We start from the raw sequence: 22,881 nt of genomic DNA, 5'->3' as shown, positions 1-22,881 counted from the left end.
AGAATGAGAAGGATAAGGTCAGTCCGCCGCGCTGGCCAAGTGTGGGTGGTAGACTTCACATACCCTTGAGATTTTTTTTAATAATTTTGAATTCCTGAATATCTTCGATTTAAGTTAGAAAACTAAAAGTAATTTACCTACACTTAGTCGCCAATGTAATACTACGTATTTGAGCTCTACATATTTAGTAAAGGTATACTAATACTTTTGCATGTCCGATAACAATCTCGAAGGTGATCCGAAAGCCTTGAACTTGATCCGAAACCCTTTGTTCGGCGCTCGTGCGCGGTGGCCCGCCAACTGGTTGTGAAGGTCGCGCTTACCGTCTTACGTCATTCGTTACGTTATTTTTTTTATTCAAATTCGTTCGAAGAATCAATTATGGTCAATTTTGAATGAATTCAATACCGTTTGAATTTGAACTTGTGTGTGAAATTTAATGTTTTTAATCTCATTGCCCCGTTGGGACCTTTCCCCTTTCGCGAATGCAATGGACACACAAAAAGACCCAGACCAGAAATCTATTATAATTAAAATATATGTCTGGCCGTGCTTCAAACCCCAGACCCTATAGTCAGTAATTTCGTTCAGTTCAGTTCGTAATTTGGAACGGTCAGTGAGTGCTCAGGGGTAGCAACGATGACCGCGGATGAGCGCTACCAGCATACCCGTGGTCCCAATAAGGGGTATCCAGAGGAACACCGTGGGGTTTTAGTCGGTATGAGTCCGGCATATCCTCTCTGCTGCCCCCGCGGCTGCGAGGAACCCATTCAGGGTTTCCACACGTAAAAAGGTGGGTAATTGTCGCCTACCTCATGTAGGAATCTTATCTTAACTAGTGTTGATTACACATGTCCATAGGCCGCAGTACTCAGTAGCCACATACCATCAGGTGGACTGCGCGCTCGTCCGCTACTACAACATCACAAAAACCACTCACCCTCGGGCCAATTGTCGTAGACATGTATTGCTATATCGCCGGCCGAGTCCACCGGGCTGAACACGAACTCCTTCGTCTTGCCGGACACCAGAATCAGTCGCAAGTTTATCTGGAAACAAACAAAATATATACGTAAATATATTATCTATGCATCTTAATTGTCGTCAACGTAACCAAAGACGAAGAGAGGGATGAATGATGGGTAATATTCATTTGACCCCTAAACTTGTTAGGACCCTTAAAAGGTGGTAGAACCCTTTGACTCCAGCGGCACCACCACCACACCTATTGTTAAAAAGCCATTGTGTTTTGTCTTCTAAATTCTAAACGATTAACTAATAGCTATCAAATGTCACATATCAAGAAATAAATATGAATCCGACGAGAAAAGACGAAACACACAGTTCCTTGAACCAATTTAAAATCACTTTTTTATAACATTTACCAATTAAATAAATCGTATGGAGGATCCCTTTATTCTTCTACAGATTATGCGCTGCATGTATGCCAATTCTAATGCATTATTTTAACAAACTACCGACATCACGTTTATTATTTCAAAAACGGTAACAATTATGCTATTGTCTATGTTATTGCATAAATATTCGAATTATTTCCTATAAGGAATTGTATAATTGAACTTAAAAACTTAAAATATGAACTTAAAAACTTAAAATATTAACGATGAAAAGTGGTATCATTTCAAAAAAATAAAATTATTCACTAAATTATTACAGAGACAAACATACTATAATAGGAACAACAAATAATTCTTCATCTTCATCTGATAAACCCTTTGTGGTTCGACTCCGGCGGCACCACTGCCACACCTATTTCTACCTCATACGAGTAACAACACTGTTAAGCGCTGCTGTGTTCTGGTTTTGAGGGTGGGGTAAGAGAGACACACTTTTCCGAGGCGTTCCAGCTTAGTCCTCGAGGTTAGCGGCGCATCTGTGTCCGATCTCAGTTAGGAATATCTACCTAATGTAGGATTCTAATCTTATCTGAATTGATTACAGATGTCCACCTTCAGGTGGACCGCATGCTCGTCTGCTACTCCTATATTATAAAAAAAAAGATAAAGTCATTATAATAAAACAAAAGGATTTTAACGTGTGCGCGTTCTGATTTGTGTGGTCGGACGACACGGGGGCGAGCCGCAATCGTAAAAAGGAGTTAAATCGTAACGAATGGTCCTTCGAGCCGGACACATTAAAATAATCCGATAAATGATCGCGCACCGCGGCCGGACGCAAACGAGCCAATATATCCTTGCTTTATCTTGCCGTGATTCGATGGTATTTGCATTCGGATCGCGTGATTTTATGGGACATATCATTAACTGCTCTTCTATTGTATTCTACACACACATAGGATTACCTCTGTCGTGGGTGCCATGGACACACAAAAAGACGAATACACAAACACCCAGAACCAGATCAGAAATCTAAATTAATCATTCACATATCTGTCTGGCCGGGAATCGAAACCGGCACCCTTTGCGCGTCAACCCGGCGACCGCTCCGCCACGAGGGTAGCAAAATGGGGTCGTCAGTAGGCCGTCCGCCCATTGGCTACTATCACTTAGGGACTTAAGCATTATCGATAGCATGATTATGTATGCATCTATTCTATTATAGGTGAGAAATCGAATATTTAAAGATTTTTCGAATAAAAACAAACGTACCGCTCCTCAATCGCTCAAGCAACAAATTGAATACCTGAGCGACAGTTCCTTCAACTGTTCAGTAGTTTAAGCGACATAAATGTAGCTTTTGCACATCGCTCAAAGGATAGTACTAATTTACTAATAGCTAAAGTATTCTATGATGTACAACGCCATCTGTGTAATACTCCTGAAGTTAATAGTTCAGAATGTAACGTAGAGATGGCGTTAGAACACGTTTGAAACCGCAGGGTACAGTTAGTTTCATATTTAAAAAACTTTATATATTATATCTGTATAACTATCCGTATATAAAGTAATGACAATGTAATTGTTATAAATGTAATTGGAAGTGATCAAGTATTTCAACCCAACCCACATAGGCCCTGTGGCGCAACGGATAACGCGTCTGACTACGGATCAGAAGATTCCAGGTTCGAATCCTGGCAGGGTCGATTTACAGCCAAATTGGTCATTTTATTTTTTCTTGTATAATAAAGTTAATATTAATCATAAACATTATTTTTTAATGTATTTTGACTTAAAACAATAAAAAAATTATATACAAATATAAAACATTTTTTTTAAAACAAGCTTTTAGTAATGTTATTTTTTGTACTAAAAAAACTTTAAATGTGATACCGATATCAAGCAGGTGTATAAAAATATTTATTCTGCCATACTGGGGCATATAATATCAAATTTACGACGATGTCACTGCTAATTCAGCTCAATTGCTTTAAAATTTACTTTTAAGATTTGATCCTCATGTATTAACTAGTAAAGTATAGTATGTATGTTTAGTAGTAATAACTAATAACATGTAAAGTTGTAAGCTTGTAAAGTTTCGATCAAACACATAGCATTTTATTTCTACCTAATAACAGCAGTGTTAGGCGCTGCTGTGTTCCGTTTTGAAGGGTGTGGAAAGGGAGACAGACTTTTCCGAGGCGTTCCAGCTTAGTCCTCAGGGGTAGCGGCGCATCTGTGGCCGACCTCAGGTAGGAATATCTAATCCTATATGGGGGTTGATTACAGATGTCAATATTAGCCCCTTATCATCAGGTGGACTGCATGCTCGTCTGCTACTCCTATATTATAAAAAAAATGAAAATTAGGTAACTCGCCCGTCTTTATCGTCGTCAACCCACTGCTGGGAACGGGTCTCTTTTCAGACTGAGGTGTTTAGGCTATAATACACCGCGCAGGTCAAGTGCGAATTGGTAGACTTCACACAGTTTTAATAGTTTTGTGTACAGGCAGTTCTCGTACTTATCGCAAGTTAGGTCCCCGAAATACGCGACCTAAAATCTAAACGACGTAAGTCGAGACAAATTTTTCATGTTACGTTTAAATGTGAAAGTTATGGGTTAGGATCCACACAAACTCAAAATTAAAAAAAAACTGTATTAATAACAGAGGATATACATACATTATTATCAGAGGTTCTTAAAAAAATTATATTGACCTCACGACAATTGAACTCTCCTATGCCGATCATAGATTAGTAAAGATTACTCAAACAGAGTGAGTAATCTTTACTAATCTATGATGTATCCAGAAAATGTACCCAGTTTTGAGAATTGAAATAGTTGCGTAAAAAACTTTGCCACGTCTCCGTGCTAAAATGTCCCTAAAATATTTGAAATCATTATTTATTTATTATGTAAATTACGCAGTATTAGTTATTTATTCGTAATTTTCTTTTCTCTTTCTTCGTAATTTTAATTTTCTCTAAAAATGTTTTTATTTGTCAAGAATTCAAGAAAAGAACTTACTAATAAGCCGTTTGTGGCTTCATTCAATTTCAAGGCTGCGAAGTATCTTTACTAATCTATGATGCCGATTGAAACAATTGACGTATGCTTGAAGAATAGTGTCAAAACATCGTTCGACGTAACTTGAAACGACAAAGTCGAGGACGACCAGATTGTTTGCACCTGTAATTGAGATGTCACTTAGAAATTCTCTCATTATTTTATCGAATTTATTTGTAAGTACCAGTGTTTACTTTGTTGGTGCATTTTGTAATAAACATAGATTAGTAAAGACTACTCACTCCTAACAAGTAAATGTAACTAGTTTTGACAATTGAAATTGTCACTGTCATCTATTTTCGTGTTTGAATTATATTTAAAAAATATAGTTTTTAGAGCATTACGAATGAAACGATATTTCTTCGCACTTTTTCTTCGAATTCGTGTTTTTGCACCCCTTAACTGCACAAGTCGGCATTGTATCGCCTAAATTACACCATGACAGCCATTAAATGGCTGACACATTGTCAGCCATTTAAGCAATTTAATGGCTTCCTTCAATTACAAGTCGGTGAGATATCTATATCTCCCCGCGTAATCTATCTATCTATAGTAATAAATAAATAAGTAAATAAATAAACTTGTTTTAAAAATCGAATAGGTATCCGTAGAGCTTTAAGTTTGAGAACCCCAGTCGTATAGTACCGTTCAGTACTACAGTATAAGTAGTGTACCGTAACCTAGATGACCTAAATGTGAATTTGCTTTTATTTAAATGTAGTGTAGACGTAATAATTCTGACCGAGTGCCGACTTGACAAAGACAAACCAATCCCACAACTTATAAACTATAAATCACACTGCACTACAAATCACCTTAATCAGTGCGATGGGGTCGTTGCTTTCATTAAGAATGGCGTCGAAGCAAATATCAACGAAATCAATTTAACGGGTGCTTCCTGTATCGAGGTGACTACGTCAACATTTGTTATTTTAGGAATCTACAGATCACCGTCGAATATTAATGCAGATTCTTTTATTGATTCATTGAACAGCCATCTTGAATCGCTTTCTTCACGACGCAATATAATATTGACTGGGGACATAAATATAAACTTGAGCCCAAGAGCCACCGAACAGACATACGAGAGGAACAATAGACTTAATTACTTAAATGCATTATCTCTCCACGGCCTTCTTCCAGCCTACTATTTCCCGACGCGGGAGTCTAGCTGTATAGATCATGTTATTTTAAAACTTGAAAAAACCAAATTCTCTGCTCTTTCTGCTGTGCTCAATACTACAATAACAGACCACAGCATGGTATTCTTGTCAATATCTTATGAAAGACCTCAGAAAGATATAAAGCTCAACAAAGTTGTCATAGATTTCGATAAGGCCTACCATAGCCTGACCCTTCAAAATATCCTCTTTATGAGTTGTTTACACAGTGATCCTAATATCTTGGCTAACTTACTAATTGAAGTAATACAGACTTGTTTAAAGAAACATACAAAGACTATCTCCACTGCTAGTAACAAGCGTATTCTAAAACCTTGGATGAATGAAGGCGTCCTGCGCTGTATTCGAGTACGAAATTCAATGCAGAAAAAGCTACGATCTAATCCATGTGATGTCATTTTAAAAATCACGTATAAAAGGTTTCGAAACTTTTGTAGTAGACTAATCAAAAAGTTGAAACGAAACTACTTCAAAAAACAATTAGCTATATCAACAACAAATTCAAAGTTACTTTGGAATACGATTAATGACATAACGAGATTTAAAGCCCCAGCAGTGCCAAACACTAATCTTCTCAGCATAACGGAATCCCCCTTAAAATCAGTAAACCAGGTAAACCATTTCTTCTCGGGTGTTGGTAGATCTCTTGCTCAGTCGATTACAAATAGTGGAAACTCGCTTACCCACACCAATTTAGTTAATTTGGATTCTCGATTGCGATCTTTTGGTATATTAGATACAGATCCATCTGAAGTAGAGAGTACCCTTATGACCTTGGATTCAAACAGCGCCTCTGGATGGGATAATATCCCAACCGCCTTCCTGAAAAAGTCGAAGGAAATAATTGTGCCTATAATTAGCGATTTAATTAACCTAAGTTTCGAAAAAGGTGTATTCCCGGAGGCTTTTAAGCAATCGATTATAACTCCGGTATATAAGAGCGGAACTAGAGAAGAAATTACTAATTATAGACCAATATCGGTCTTAACTTCTATCTCTAAGATCATGGAAAAGCTGATAAATAAAAGACTCCTTAACTATCTTGACAAATTCAACATTATTTCTAAGTCACAGTATGGTTTCCGTAAAGGCTTATCCACCGAGGATGCTGTAGGGGATCTCAGTAAATTAATTGTTCAACATGTTGATAAAAATAAAAAGTGTTTGACGGTGTTCTTGGACTTAAAAAATGCCTTCGATACAGTATCTGTACCGATTCTGCTGTGGAGATTGGAAAGTCTGGGCTTAAGGGGGAAATCTCTGTCTCTTTTTGCAAGCTACCTTGAAAATAGGAAACAGTCAGTCAAAATTGGAGGTTTCATAAGTGATCCTATAACGGTCAATTACGGAGTCCCCCAAGGAAGTGTGCTTGGCCCGACCCTATTTTTGATATATATAAATCAATTATGTAATATGGAACTTAGGGACGGGCAGCTGTTTTCATACGCAGATGATACTGCAATTGTTTTCGCAGGAGATACGTGGTCCTCTGTAAAGAAAACAGCAGAATTAGGTCTGGCCGAGGTAGCAAAGTGGCTAAATGAGAACTTACTAACTTTGAACATCTCTAAAACAAATTATGTCTGCTTTACGAAATCTAATAAAACACAACCACCACCGGACTTTAAAATAAAAATTCATAGATGTCCAGACTTACACTCTGACTGTGACTGTCCTCAAATAAATAAAGTATCCAATGTAAAATACCTTGGGGTTATGGTTGACCAGAGGTTAACTTGGTATTCGCATCTGGATTTGATGGCAACCCGGATTAGGAAACTAATCTGGATATTTAAGTCCCTGCGGCATGTATGTACAAAATCATTGCTAAATAAAGTATACATAGCCCTAGTCCAATCTACGATGAGCTACTGCATTCCTATATGGGGCGGAGCAGCTAAGACAAGGTTCCTTGAACTTGAAAGAGCTCAAAGATGCCTGATAAAAGTGATGTACTGCAAACCGTATAGATTCCCCACTTCTGATTTATACAAATTGTCTGGCCTGCTCTCGGTAAGAAAACTTTACGTATCAGCAACTATTCTAAAACTTCATAAAAGCTTAAAATATCAGCCTCCAGTGGCGAATAAACGTAGAAAGTATACATTGCCCTATACCGACCTATTTAAAAGTAAATTTGCATCAAGACAATACGTAAGACTATCTATTTATCTATTTAATAAAATAAACCAGGATGTAGATATATACACTATGAAATACTATGACTGTAAAAAATGTTTAAAAGATTGGTTACAAAAACTTAATTATGAAGAAACAGAATCTCTTCTTTGTACCTTCACCTGATGCACCTTACACTTACATATACACATACGTAAGCATACACACACATTCACACACATCCACACACACACACACACACACACACACACACACACACACACACACACACAGACATAATACACAGATACTATTTCATATTCACTATATATCCACTATATTATATTATATTTATTTTATATACATATATTCTTAATTATAAAATAAAATAAATTCAACATTGTTCAAATAATTATATTAAATTATAATATATTTGGAAAATTGTATTTAGTAGTACTTAGTATTGTATAAGGGAAGAGCGGGACCCTCTACTACAGGTACTAACGTACTCAAAAGAGGGTACCCAACAATATTGTAAAACAATGTACTACTTTTGATGAAATAAATCATTTTTATTTTTATTATAAGTAGTACCGGAGTACGTATTCCCGTTAGCTCCCAGTTTATGGACGCTCTGGGGAGTTTGTGACGTCATATTTCATTTTTCTCGGCGGGATCGGCGCGCTGTTATATATTCTTGCATTATGACCGCGCACAACAGTGGAAATTGTTTATATTTCTTTTGTTTATATTTGTTTTGTTGTTATTTTAATACTATTAAATAGACGTCCCAATAGCCAATGTTATATCACTGTGCTTGTTTCTATATAAAATAACATAGTACCTACTCAAGTTTGAAAAATCGGCGGAAAAAGTACATTATAAATTATACATTATTTTTGCCAAATTTTTCAAAAGTAAAGTATATTTTTACATTTTTTTTAAACATACTGTTTTTCTTCTTAATATAAATGGCAACCTTATTTGCGATTTATGATTATATACTAAAACTAGCTGACCCGGCAAACGTCTTGTTGCCATATAAATAAAAAAAATGTTAAGGGTAAAAATAGATAGTAGCCGATTCTCAGACCTACTGAATATGCATATAAAATTTGGTGAAAATCTGTAAAGCCGTTTCGGAGAAGTACGGTAACTAACATTGTGACACGAGAATTTTATATATAAGATTTATCTGCGATAGGTTTCTAGTGGGAATCCAATGCTATAATTTTGGTGACCACTTACCATCAGATGCACCGCAAGCAACATCAATACTCATTATTCAAGTTATATATTTCCTGTAAGCTTCCGAGCTTACGGCAAAGCTCTGGGGAGTTGATGGGACGTTTGCGCCGCCATATTTCATTTTTCCCACCGGGGATTCCCATTGTTATTCTAGCGTGGAGAGTGCAGTGTTATGCGGGTGGCATGGACACAATGACAAGACAAACATCCACTCCTTTTTATATATATTTTTACCAAGCTTTTATTAGATTGACCTGTATGTATGTATGCATGTAACAGAATCTTTGAACACAATTTTTACCCACTTTGAAAGGTCCGAATAACTTTATTTTTTAACACTTATTAAGAACCGATTACAATACACGATTTTGATAATTTCGTCCCATTCTCCTCATGATCATCAGGATTAACGAATTTCCTTGTGCGATTTTAGCGTGGTTTTTAGTTTTTAACCATAATTATTATTGATATTATACGTTAAATCCGTGAGTCAGTAACTTTTTTCGCTCGTCACATTAAATAAACCCCGTTTTTAAAAATCAAACTATCCATTGTTTTGCCAAAGATACCAAAGTAATTAGACAATTTCTGCCAATAAGAAGTTGTCAAATTTCAATATTTGGTGGTGTTTGCCTTAGTGGCCAGATTTGGTCAATTTCTATAAATAAATTTCATAACAATGTTTACGAAGATAGGAAGCGACGGCCAGTCATTGGCATCGCCGCCCACGTGCCAACGATAACACATACAAATACATATACAGGCTGTTTTTGTAAATGGCATTCCGATACCAATTAATAGTAGATTTTAATGGTGTATATTAAGTTACATTTTATCGACATATTACTAATTATTTATATTACCAATTATTTTTTCTTTTTCTTCGACTGTAGAATTTCAGTTGAATAATAAACCATTTGCATTTGCCCTTTTATCGGAATAAGATCGCATTTTAGGTGGGTTAGGTGGTAGAACCCTTTGTGGTTCGACTCCGGCGGCACCACCGCCACACCTATTTCTACCTAATAATAGCAGTGTTAGGCGCTGCTGTGTTCCGGTTTGAAGGGTGTGGTAAGGGAGACTGACTTTTCCGAGGCGTTCCAGCTTAGTCTTCAGGGGTAGCGGCGCATCTGTGGCCGACCTCAGGTAGGAATATCTAATCCTATCTGAGGTTGATTACAGATGTCCATGGGCGGCAGTAGCCACTTACCATCAGGTGGACTGCATGCTCGTCTTCTATTCCTATATTATAAAAAAAAAAAAAAAATTAACGGTCATATTTTAAGTAGGTACCATAATTCTTTACCTGTCTTACTTGGAGCTAGTATTTTTATGTCTAGTATTAGCGCCTATTTTGTAGATTGCGAACAATTGAATAGACCTCAATTTTTCAAAAAAGTTTAAAATTAAAAATAATGTGGTACTTCTTTATTTTATATTTCTCACATATTTTCAGTCACTTATTAATACATTTTGGTAATGTATTTAACCTCACTTCATAGTCAATATGTTTAGCTCTCAAATAAAAAATCTTTTTTGTTTGTACGTGTAATGAAGTGGATATTATTCGTACAAAAATTGTCGGTTACAAAAATAAAATGGTTACCATTTTAAAATAGTTAAAGAACAAGTAAAAAATGATAGATAATTTGTCGATTAAATTAACCGTATCATTATCATTAATTATCATTACCCATCATTAAAGGTTCCAAAACCAATGATCGGATAACCTGCATTTATAAAAATGTCACGTACATTTTTATGTACATATAATATTTACAAACGTTATTTCCTTACAGAAGTTATTTTTCGTTTCGTTCGTCACTCGTATTGATAAACAGATTACAAATTTCACGGTTTTAATTTATTGTTACAGATTGTTACATATGAATTTCGCAATCAGGACAGTTGTATTTCGAAGAACATGTTATGAATGTACAATGTCGTATTTATTGAAATAAAATAAAATATAAGAATAGAATAGAATAGAATAGAATAGAATAGAATAGAATAGAATAGAATAGAATAGAATAGAATAGAATAGAATAGAATAGAATAGAATAGAATAGAATATAATAGAATAGAATAGAATAGAATAGAATAGAATAGAATAGAATAGAATAGGATAGGATAGGATAGAATAGAATAGAATAGAATAAAATATTATTTTGTATAGGCTTGCGGAGGCACTTACAAATTATCGGTTATAATATTTTTCTTATACCCACTATTACCGAATCGGAACATGACCTCTACGGAGTAGATCCGGTAAGTAACTCAGTGGGTTTGACTTTTTTCCACTTTATTACTATTTCCTTTTTTGAAATGTATCTTACCTTAAATTTATCCAAAAAAAAGAAGTTCGTTCAGCAATTCAATTTCATCAATAATTATATCATTAAAATAAAATAGTCATTCAAATATGTATAAGTAGGTAAATAATAAAGAAAGACAACTAAGTACAGTCGACATTCTAAAAAGCTTCACAATCCGCCTCATGCCTGAGCACTGCGGTCTGCGACACTGCGCTCCCGTAATTGATTACTGCACCAAAGAATACTGATACATCACAATGAACAATAATATACTGGTATGCTGAAAAACAAGTAAGTACACGACTACCTAAAAAGCTTCACAATCCGCCTCATGTCTGGGCACTGCTAATTATAGCACTAAAGAATACTGAATTCAATAGAGAAGATGGTTTTAAGTTACCCCAACGTGGAATCCAGTGGTAAGTTTATGCAAGTCACAAATAGTGCAAAGTACGGTGCGTAAGGATATTGTCAGTGTTGAGTGTCGTGATATGAAACCTAGAAAAGAAAAACGAACTAGACGTAGGGTAGATAGATTAATCTACCACTAGTACTTGTCAACGGTTTCTCCCCTCCACCTCAGTTTCGCCGTGACCACGATCCATGCAACTGGGTCGAAATATCGGCAATAATAAACGCATATCGTGAGTACCCGTTACATAATAAAAAATAAAGAATACTGATACATTACTATGAACAATAATATATATTGGTACATTGAAAGACAACTAAGTACAGTCGACATCCTAAAAAGCTTCACAATCCGCCTCATGCCTGAGCACTGCGGTCTGCGACACTGCGCTCCCGTAATTGATTACTGCACCAAAGAATACTGATACATCACAATGAATAATAATGTATTGGTACAGTTTGAAAGTTTAATTTGCGCTAGTGAAATTTGAGATTGAGATTTATTTATTCGGTTGAATATCTATGGGAAATGTAGACAGACGGACGGTCAATAGCGGTTTGACGTGCAGAAGGTCCCGAGTTCGATCCCTGGTCAGACAGATATAATACGAATGTATACAATATTCTAATTATAATAAATTTATTTACTTGTCATCAATTACGTTTTAGCTACCTTTCTTTCTATGTGAGTCGTGATAAAAAGATTCTATAATACAGGAGGAGACGAGCGTGAACATGTGTAATCCACTCAAGATACATCAGATTCCTACATTAGGTCGGCCCCAGGTGCGCTGCTACCCCTGAGGATTAAGGTGGAATGAAACACGCCCTTCAAACCACATAAAACATAGCAGCGCTTAACACTGCTATTATAAGGTAGAAATAGGTGTGGCGGTGGTGCCGCTGGAGTCGAACCACAAAGGGCTCTACCACCTTTAAACCACAGACACTCAAATTAAAATTACTCGCTTAAATTAGCTTTATTAATATACATACAGAATTAGTATTCGTGAATCGTAAACGATTTTCAAACAGCAAGGATTAGCGAGAACGACACTAAATACAAAATGACAACCAAGTTTCTACGGATAATCCCAGAGGTTCCCAAACTCGGGCTAAACGCCGCCGCGGGGAATTGCGACTGCGTACAACAACAATAACAACAACAAACAACAACAACGACAAATCTTTAGAATAAGAGAATATAATCACTACGTTTAATGATCACACACTAAAAAACACTAGCGGAAGACGTCAGAGGGGTAACGGAAGGGGGTGAGAGGGGATTAGCTTAGTCCGCGTAGCTTCGGATCGGCCTACACAACTAAGTTAGTAAGACCTAGTCGGGATATTTTAGTTAGCTTAGATTGCATAGTTTGCGATGGACGCACATATATGAAAAATTGGCTCAACTTTTCGAGCTAAACTAAACTAACTTATTTTAGCTGGCGGTGGACGTTCGGCTTAAATACAAAATGACAACCAAGTTTGCACGGATAATCCCAGAGGTTCCCAAACTCGGGCTAAACGCCGCCGCGGGGAATTGCGACTGCGTACAACAACAATAACAACAACAAACAACAACAACGACAAATCTTTAGTGCCGCTCAACAGTTTTTAGGTTAATGTTTATTGCGTTGGCGAAAATAAAAGCCGTTTTAATCTATCTTTAAATGTTTATGTAAATACTTTTTTGTATACAAAAAATACTTGTCGGATAGGAACATAAACATATAGGTACTAGCTGACCCGGAAAACGTTGTGTTGCCATATAAATACAAAAATGTTAAGGGTGAACAACCCTTATCACTTAGGGGTATGAAAATAGACAGTAGTCGATTCTCAGACCTACTGAATATGCATATGCAAATTTGGTGAAAATCGGTAAAGCCGTTTTGCAGGAGTACGGTAACTATCATTGTGACACGAGAATTTTATATATAAAATGTATTTTGCAATTGTATTCATAGCCATCAACTTTTTCTATTTATCTCTTTTATGTGAATGGTTTTGGCAGACGTTTCGAAGATTTTTTTTTATGCCAACATTTTCCAATCTACTTTGGAAACTTCATATATACGAAAAGGATCATGAACAGAGGGAAACATATCTTAAAACGAAACTTTTTTTTATAATATAGGAGAAACAGACGAGCATGCAGTCCACCTGATGGTAAGTGGCTACTGCCGCCCATTGACATCTGTAATCAACCCTAGATAGGATTAGATATTCCTACCTGAGGTCGGCCACAGATGCGCCGCTACCCCTGAGGACTAAGCTGGAACGCCTCGGAAAAGTATATCTCCCTTAAATGCCGCGAATGCCCAAAAGACCGAAAAAGGCGCCGTAGAAAACTTCACCCGTTAATCACTACTAAGTAATTCCTTAAGCCCATTGGCCCCCTACCGCCTCGCCACCGCTTGGCATACGGCCAACGGTGGTGTTGTCATGATAATAATAATTATAATATAGGAATAGCAGGCGAGCAAGCAGTCCACCTGATGGTAAGTGGCAACTGCCGCCCATGGACATATGTAATCAACCCTAGATAGGATTAGACATTCATATATGAGGTCGGCCACAGATGCGCCGCTATCCCTGAGGACTAAGCTGGAATGCCTCGGAAAAGTATCTCCCTTAAATGCCGCGAAGTAAAGCCCAACAGACCAAAAAAAGGCGCCTAGACGTAGAAAACTTCACCCGTTAATCACTACTTAGTACTTCCTTAAGCCCATTGGCCCCCTATCGCGTCGCCACTGCTTGGCATACGGCCAACGGTGGTGTTGCCATGATAATAATAATTATAATATAGGAATAGCAGGCGAGCAAGCAGTCCACCTGATGGTGAGTGGCTACTGCCGCCCATTGACATCTGTAATCAACCCTAGATAGGATTAGATATACATGAGGTCGGCCACAGATGCGCCGCTACCCCTTAGGACTAAGCTGGGACGCCTCGGAAAAGTAGATATATCTCCCTTAAATGCCGCGAAGTAAAGCCCAAAAGACCAAAAAAAGGCGCCTAGACGTAGAAAACTTCACCCGTTAATCACTACTCAGTACTTCCTTAAGCCCATTGGCCCCCTATCGCGTCGCCACCGCTTGGCATACGGCCAACGGTGGTGTTGCCATGATGTAGAAGGTTGTGGCAATAAAAGAAAACAAACTTGCAACGAATTCGGCAACGTTCTGCTCAACGAATGCGGCGTTTTTTGTAGTTCTTTTTTTGGGTTATGTAAAGTTTTCCGTTTGGAAGTCTGAGGTGGAATGTTACTTATGGGTTCTAATTTGGCTGCTAAATATGGGGATTTTTTGGCTGCAAAATAAGGGGAGGGGGGGCAAATGTGCATGCAGCCCACCCGATAGTAAGGGGCTACAGCCGCCCATGGGCTTCTAATCTACCCCAGATATAATAAGGAGCCTACGTGAGGTCAACCACAGATGCTTTGCTACCCGTGAGGACCAAGCTGGAATGCCTCGGAAAAGTATATCTCATTACCACACCCTTCGAACCAGAACACAGCAGCGCTCAACACTGCTGTTATTGGGCAGAAATAGGTGTGGCGGTGGTGCTGCCGGAGTCGAGTCACAGAGAGTTCTACCACCTTTAACCGTTATGCATATTTGGTATTTTACTTTCTACGTAGTGCACGTTTATTTTAGTACGCCATATTGCGAGAATGGGTTATGGGGTACGGCGTTCTTGTAAAGCGATCTAATACTTCGAATTGATTAGTTTTGGCTCGTCTTTTTGGCCTTTATTGAGAGGATATAGAGTGAACTGGGTCAGTTTTAATATTTCCGTGGAAATATACCTCCCTAAGTACCTACCATTCCTACCATATCATACAAGATATATAACTAGCGATAAAAATGCACAACATGATACGTAATATAACGTATAGTATAGTATTGTATCCTATCGAATCTACCTAAAAATCGCATATACCTGAAAATATATGTTTCTTTAAAACTTGCAATGTTTACTAACCAACTTTTATGATGTCAGTTTATTTGTCGGTAATAAAGGTTATTCTCACAATTCTTCCCAAATTACCCAAAAGAGAGTAACTTCAAAAACAACATAAAATCATTTAAATGTAATATTGAACAACAAGCAAACTCTAAAATGCCATTATATTGATTCCACCAATTATAAATTAGACGATAGAAGAAAACCGTGCCACACTCATAATCCAGGTCACGAAGGAAAATCGATTTTGAGCATTGAAAACTAATCTGCGACAGACAAAGCTATCTATGGCGCGAAATTGGGGCGAGGTCGCTTTTATCTTGTCGAACAAAGACACGTTATAGATTTCGAAAATCATATGAATAACGGAAAATCTGATTCTCAGTCTTTGCAGCCTTAGTAAGTGGTACTTTTGGATGAGTATTTCGTGGTTTAACTTTAGAGAAACCATTACCACATTTATTTCTGACTAAATCTAAGGCACTTTAGATATTCCATTAATATGCGTATTCGAAGTTAATAATCACTTGATTTAACGGTAAAGGGAAACATCATGAGGAAACTTAACTACTAAAGAAATCTTAAAAAAATTCAAAGGCGTTGGACTTTGACCTAATCCTTCTCATTCCGAGAGAAGACCCATACGCAGTGGGTGACCCACAATAGGTAGACGACCTTTTAAGCAACATTTAGCGTTTGACCTGGTAGATGCCAATCAACAGTGTCTCAAAGGTACGAACACGTCAAAAATTAAAAAGATCTATATTCACAAACCCACTGAGATAAGAATCGATTGTGAAGATGAGAATAATAATCGAGTTTCATAGCGAGTGGTCCGTGGTCCCAGAGGATTACTCCAGAGTATGAATAAAATAATGACTTCTGAATCGAGCAATTTCTTCAGAGATCGAACGGCACAATAAATCATCAATATAGGTATGTACTTACTTTCGGAAAGTCTTTTTTGCGACCCTAAACTGCTGCGATAATATTTCCAGATAATATTTCACGTCAATAGCAAAAAAGGGGAATTGTGGCCTCCGGGGATATAAATGTCGGCTGCTAATAGATCATATACCCATGATGAGCAATAACTATTGGAGGGAAGCATTCGAAGTGGAATATAGCCAGTAGGCGGTATGCCGTCCGGCCGACCGACCGACCGACCGATAAATCAGGGCGTTCCTAAGCATCCATTGACCTGGTTCTTAGGTTTTTGGAGCTCATAATTCAACCAATGATTGCGTGGGTATATATTTTCCTTGCCGACACGGAACAACCCCGAAGGGAAGGTCCTTAGGAGCGGCGAGTAAATATTTTCAAGGAAACCCGAGACGAGGACATAAGCCCCGAAGTCTGAAGATATTTGCTCCAAAATAATTCCGCTCCAAGAATTTTAATAAGATTCGCTAGCTAATGCCGCAAAGCCGAAGGTAATTGAAAAAAGGAAATATGTAATAAGCAAAGTGGAAGTTCGGAGAGTTTTGATTAAAATTTAGTTACCCAATCTACTTATAGTCACCATTGAAAAGATATCGATAACTTGTCCTTTAGTAACGCGTAACGATTGTGATTGTGAATTTTGAATTTAACGACCCGCGTGGCGAAGCGGCGACCATACCGGTCTGACGCGCAAAGGGTCCCGGGTTCGATCCCCAGCCAGACAGATATGTAAATGATGAATTTAGATTTCTGTTTCTGGGTCTGGGTGTTTGTGTATTTTTCTGTGTGTGTCCATGGCACCCACGGCACAGGGAATCCTAGTGTGAGGCTGTGAGTGTAGAAAGCATTTATTTTTTATTTAATTAAAATTAAGGGACAAAATTCTAGTTACGACAATTTTAAATAAATTTAAATTCATAGTGAACCACTTGCTTTTGTATCAGGGGCAATTATTAGCATCGATACAAAGAATTACAGAATTAAGAAAAAGGTCGCTTGTATCTCTTGTGTCTCTCCCTCACCACAATAACCGGAATACAGCAAAGCATATCCAATCTATTCTAAGGCAGAAATAGATGTGAGGTCGGCTGACTTACACATGAGGCCATCTTAGTTCTCAGAAGTGGCCTCAGGTAGAATTTCTGTTCTATATAGGTAATGTTGGTTACAGATTTTTTTAAAATATAGGAGCAGCAAACGAGCATGTAGTCCACCTGATGGTAAGTGGCTACTGCCGCCCATGGACATCTGTTTTCAACCCCAGATGAGATTAGATATTCCTACCTGAGGTCGGCCACAGATACGCCGCTACCCCTGAGGACTATGCTGGAACGCCTCGGAAAAGTATGTCTCCCTTACCATACTCTTTAAAACGGAACACAGCGGCGCTTAACACTGCTGTTATTAGACAGAAATATGTGTGGCGGTGGTGCCGCCGGAGTCGAATCACAAAGGGTTCTACCAGCTTCAAAATGCAACAGAGATTACTAAAAATCATTTACCACTATAATATTATAAGAAAAAATAAAATCACCACATAGCTCGGTATTTTACTTACGCAATAAAACTTTTGAAAGTCAACGACAGCCAACAACAGACTTCATTGTTCAATTGACCCCGATGCCCTCAAACCCTGAATCACTAATTCCCTACATATTTGATACTTAAAATAGACCACCAATTCGTATGCCCGACCTAAGATTGTGTAATATGCGTAATGTAGATATTAGTGATGAGTGATGTCTTTACGCGCGGTTTTGCTTGGGTATTTTTCCGTTTCATTTACTTGACGTTACATCGTTTAAATATTTTCAAATTTAAAAAAATACTTTCGAGTTGCCAAGTAACTTATCTATCGTTGCGACAGATTAACATGAAAATCGATTCAGCCGTTCATAGATATTCCAGTTTAAACAAACATGTAGATTATACGTATAAATGGGTATGGTTTGCTTTATATTCAATGGTACTTTAAGTTTTTTTTATATATTTTTGTCTCCTATCGCCCTGTGCCTACCTTGTATCTTATATATAAAAAAAAATATATTGACTTTTTAAAAATGTTATACTTTTAAACAGAGTTTAAAGTTATTCGTTATCAAACAGTATTAATTGTATGGTCGATGACATACAGACACTTCAATTCTATTTACATATTTCTAAATAGATTGGACGTGGTGACGTAATTTAGATGGATCGCCTATATTCAGTTCGGAATCAATGGGTCATTGACAGACACGACGTTCCTATTTCTCCATTGAATGGACATGTCCGGCCCAATTCGGCCGAGCGATGGCACAACACTGTTTGTTTTATCGTCTGTCGCCAGCCTAAGGTTTATGATGCCATAATCTAGGTCTATGACATATCTTGACCATACACAGGGTCTTATGTATACGAGTACCTACCTATTTTAGGGAAATTTAGAGGGGCTAGGGGCCTTTTGATATAAATTTGCACTTTACTTTCTTGACTGTTAATAAATAATTACTTTGACTTGGTGGTAGAACCCTTTGTGGTTAGACTCCGGCACCACCACTGCCACACCTATTTCTGTTTAATAACAGCAGTGTTAAGCGCTGCTATTATAGTTTGAAGGGTTCGTTGAGGGACATGTTTTTTCGAGGCGATTCAGCTTAGACGTTAGGAATAGCGACGCATCTGTGGCCGATCTCAGTTAGGAGTATCTAACCCTATCTGGGGTTGATTACAGATGCCTATGCCTATAATATTAGTATTAATTACGTAATGTCTTATTACATAATTAATGCTAATATATTGTAAAATATTTTTTGCATTCAAATTTGTATATTGCTTTGTGTTATACTACTTACATATAAAATTAATATTTCTAACCTCAATTATGTAAAAAAAAATGGCTCCCTTATAACGAAGCGTGGTGGGACGGTTAATTTATCTTAATTAGCGATGTCCCGATAACGCTGTTACTAATTACGTTTCGAAGGACCTTTGCTACTGTAATTTAGGAAAGGTACCGTATTCTACCTGTGTTCCACTAAAAGTTATGTGCTATAAAACGGTCTATGAATTTTATATAGCTACTAGCTGACCCATCAAACGTTGTGTTGCCATATACATAAAAAAATGTTAAGGGTGAACAATCCTTATCACTTAGGGGTATGAAAAATAGATAGTAGCCGATTCTCAGACCTACTGAATATGCATATAAAATTTGGTAAAAATCGGTAAAGCCGTTTCGGAGGAGTACATATTACGGAATTTCAAAATTATTGAAAATTTCAAGTGACTATCTATAACGGTTCCAGAGGTAAAAGAGACAGATAGAGCGGAAGCTCAGTAATAGGGTTCCGTTTTTACCCTTTGGGTACGGAACCCTAAAAAAGTTAGTGTTTCAAATTTAAGGCACCGTCAGTGGACGACAAACCTTACGGTCGATCGCGAGGGCTCGAGTCAAGGGCTAATATTCATAACACAATGTTGACATTTATTTATGGCTTTAATTATTTCGTTAAAATTGAAAAACATTTTAGAAGTGGTGTGGCAAAGAATTATAATTACATAGGGGATAAGTAGAAGGATTAAAGTTTGATATATTAATAATATGATATTTTCGCCACTGCTAATAAATTCAAAACTCTTTATTATTTTATTATATCCAACCCATTACTGTGCCACTGTTGGGCAGGTGATCCTCTCACAATGAAAAGGTTTTATGCCGTATTCCACCGCACGGGCCAAACGGCAGACCTCAAATACCTTGCAAACTTTTTGAAGATCTCTCAAGTGATTACGCTTCATTGCGATATTTTCCTTCCCTCTTTAAGCAACGAAACATTAATTTCAAATACTCACATAACTTTGAAAAGTCAGAGGTATACCTTTCTTTCTCTCTCTCTCTCTCTCTCTCTCTGAGAGCTTACCGATTAGAACCTCGTACTGGTCGATTGAGATGACTAACAGTGCGCTGTCACTGCTTTTGATCTCAAGTCTCATAGCAACGCTTCTAAACGATTTTCGCCGACTTCTTTCAGAGTCAGATTTAAGCAAAATCTTATTTATTCAAACAACAAAATGATTCGCTCACTGATGATCCGTGACAAGACAAGAAACGTGTTAAACGGTCCATTACGATGAAGGGGTTAAGAACCCCACACCGCGGAGGAAGCCAACGCTTGGATTTATATTACGCACAAACCTCCATCACAAAGGTCGGTAAGACGACACTCGAGCCGTGATACGATACACTGCGAATGGGACGAGTGAACTCGTGTGCCGGTGATTTACCTGGAACAAGGGAGAATATATATGAAATTATATGATTTTATAGTATAGGAGTAGCAGACCAGCAATCCACTTGGGGGTCAGTGGTTATTGCTGCCCATGGACAACTGTAATTAACCTTAGATAAAATTAGATTCGTACGTGAGGTCGGCCACAGCTGAGGACAAAGCTGGAATGTTTCGAAAAGTATGTCTCCCTTACCACACTTGTATAACACGCGTGGCATATTTTCAACAAATACAATAATTAACTAAATAATTACTTTAATGTTACAAATATTCCTTATTCCATACAATCATTGTGGGGTTGAGAGCCTAGTTCTAACTTAATCCTCAGGGGTAGCGACGCATCTGTTGCTGACCTCAGGTAGGTGTCTAATGCTATTTGGGATTGATTAGAGATGTCCACGGGCGGCAATGTCGGTTACCATCAGGTGGACTGCACGTTACTTGATTATTTGATTGATTAATTTGATATAAAACAGTACAATTGAAATCCTCGTCAATATTAACAAAATTTAAAACATCCGCTCTAGAAAGTTCAAGTGTGATTCGATTCGGAAGGTCCGGAGTTAATTCAAGACACTCGTAAATTTGATTTCGCGTTAGAATGGGCGTCGCGAACATAATTCTGTAATCAAAACCGTGGAGCTCGTTTACGGAACGAGTCGAATATCTTCGAAACGGGAATTTTATTTAACAAGTAGACGCCCTTTTAAATTGAATATCAAAATGAAGTTTGCTTTTGCGACTGTTTCCATTATACATTTATTGGAAGGAGATAGGCGTCGAATTTTATTCGAAGCGGATAAATAGGAGACGAAATAAAATATTAACTTAATGAAGTATTTATTTATTGCGAGAGAAACGTAATGGAGCTATTTACGTATTTAAAATACTTTTCGTTAATAAATTTTATCAACGAAAAGATTAACAGAAAGATAGAATTTAGATAGATTAAGAAAGAATAGATACATACTGATCTATTTATAAAGAAAATCTGGAAATAACACAAGATGTTTTGATGAAAAAAAAATTAACTACTGCACTTCGACTTTCGACGCAAAAACTGTGCAGTCAAAAGTTTTTACAGTTCAGAGTTTCTGACTCAAAACACAGCAGCGCTTAACACTGCTGTTATCAGGCAGAAATATGTGTGGCGATGATGCCGCCGGAGTCGAACCGAAAAAGGTTCTCATATCTTCGTAATACACACTTCTACAGTCCCTATTACGAGTATCAGTATTCGTGTCGTGTGAAGCAATGGGAACACATCCATCGGTATATCAGACGCGCAGTAAGTTTTCCCGCGCTTATAATATACACGGCCACCATTTTGTCAAGTCGGTCTTGTTGTTGGCGCTCCGCCAAATATATTAATGCTTTAATTACGGATATGGCAGTATGCGGCATGCAGATGTACGGACCGAGATTGTTTCGGCGAATATGTCGAACAGAATTCGCTACTCGACTTCAATGTAATACAAATATGTAGAAGTTTCTTTGTATTTAAGTATGATATAATTGATGCTTTACCGAATACCGCTTGACTGTGTAGCGACTTCCCGCTACTCGTCAAGAGATGGCGCTGCTGAATCACGTCGGGGTCATCACTTTGGCAATCTCGATTTGGAGATCTCCCGGCGGGATAGGTGATCATGCCCGGAGCGGCCGTGCTCCAACAGTCTCAGTTCGGAACTTGTATATATGCAAGATGTTTAGAAAACTTCAATAGCGTGATTCAGCAGCGCCATCTCTTGACGAGTAGCGGGAAGTCGCTACAACTGATTATACAGTTTGCCCGAGAAAGACCGCCACACCCATTAGGTACTAGCGTCAAGCAATTGAAGCAGTTCCTGCTTTTCGGTATAGATGCGACGACTTTTTATATAATATAGGAGTAGCAGACGAGCATGCAGTCTACCTGATGGTAAGTGGCTACCGCCGCCCATGGAAATCTTTAATCTATCCTAGAAAAGTTTAGTTTCCTATGTGATGTCGCCGC

General features: G+C 37.7%; 1 protein-coding gene and 1 non-coding gene across 4 annotated transcripts in view; one reads left to right on the top strand and one right to left on the bottom strand.

Annotated features, from left to right (window-relative positions):
- Nucleotides 1-22,881, bottom strand: part of UBL3 (ubiquitin like 3) — a 279,194-nt gene that overhangs the window by 11,827 nt on the left and 244,486 nt on the right. For all 3 annotated transcript variants that reach the window (XM_073089553.1, XM_073089555.1, XM_073089554.1), the window contains exon 2: nucleotides 941-1,049. In XM_073089553.1, coding sequence (XP_072945654.1) covers nucleotides 941-1,049 — 109 coding nt within the window. The remainder of the gene's footprint in view (nucleotides 1-940; nucleotides 1,050-22,881) is intronic.
- Nucleotides 2,992-3,064, top strand: TRNAR-ACG (transfer RNA arginine (anticodon ACG)). The gene has a single exon. It is a non-coding gene; the product is annotated as a tRNA-Arg (tRNA).

This window comes from Epargyreus clarus, unplaced genomic scaffold, assembly GCF_041222505.1.
Source record: "Epargyreus clarus isolate Ecla_fem2 unplaced genomic scaffold, WU_Ecla_fem_2.2 ptg000029l, whole genome shotgun sequence".
Lineage (NCBI taxonomy): Eukaryota > Metazoa > Arthropoda > Insecta > Lepidoptera > Hesperiidae > Epargyreus > Epargyreus clarus.
The sequence above is the reverse complement of the archived record's forward strand: the minus strand, read 5'-3'. Positions and strand labels throughout refer to the sequence as shown.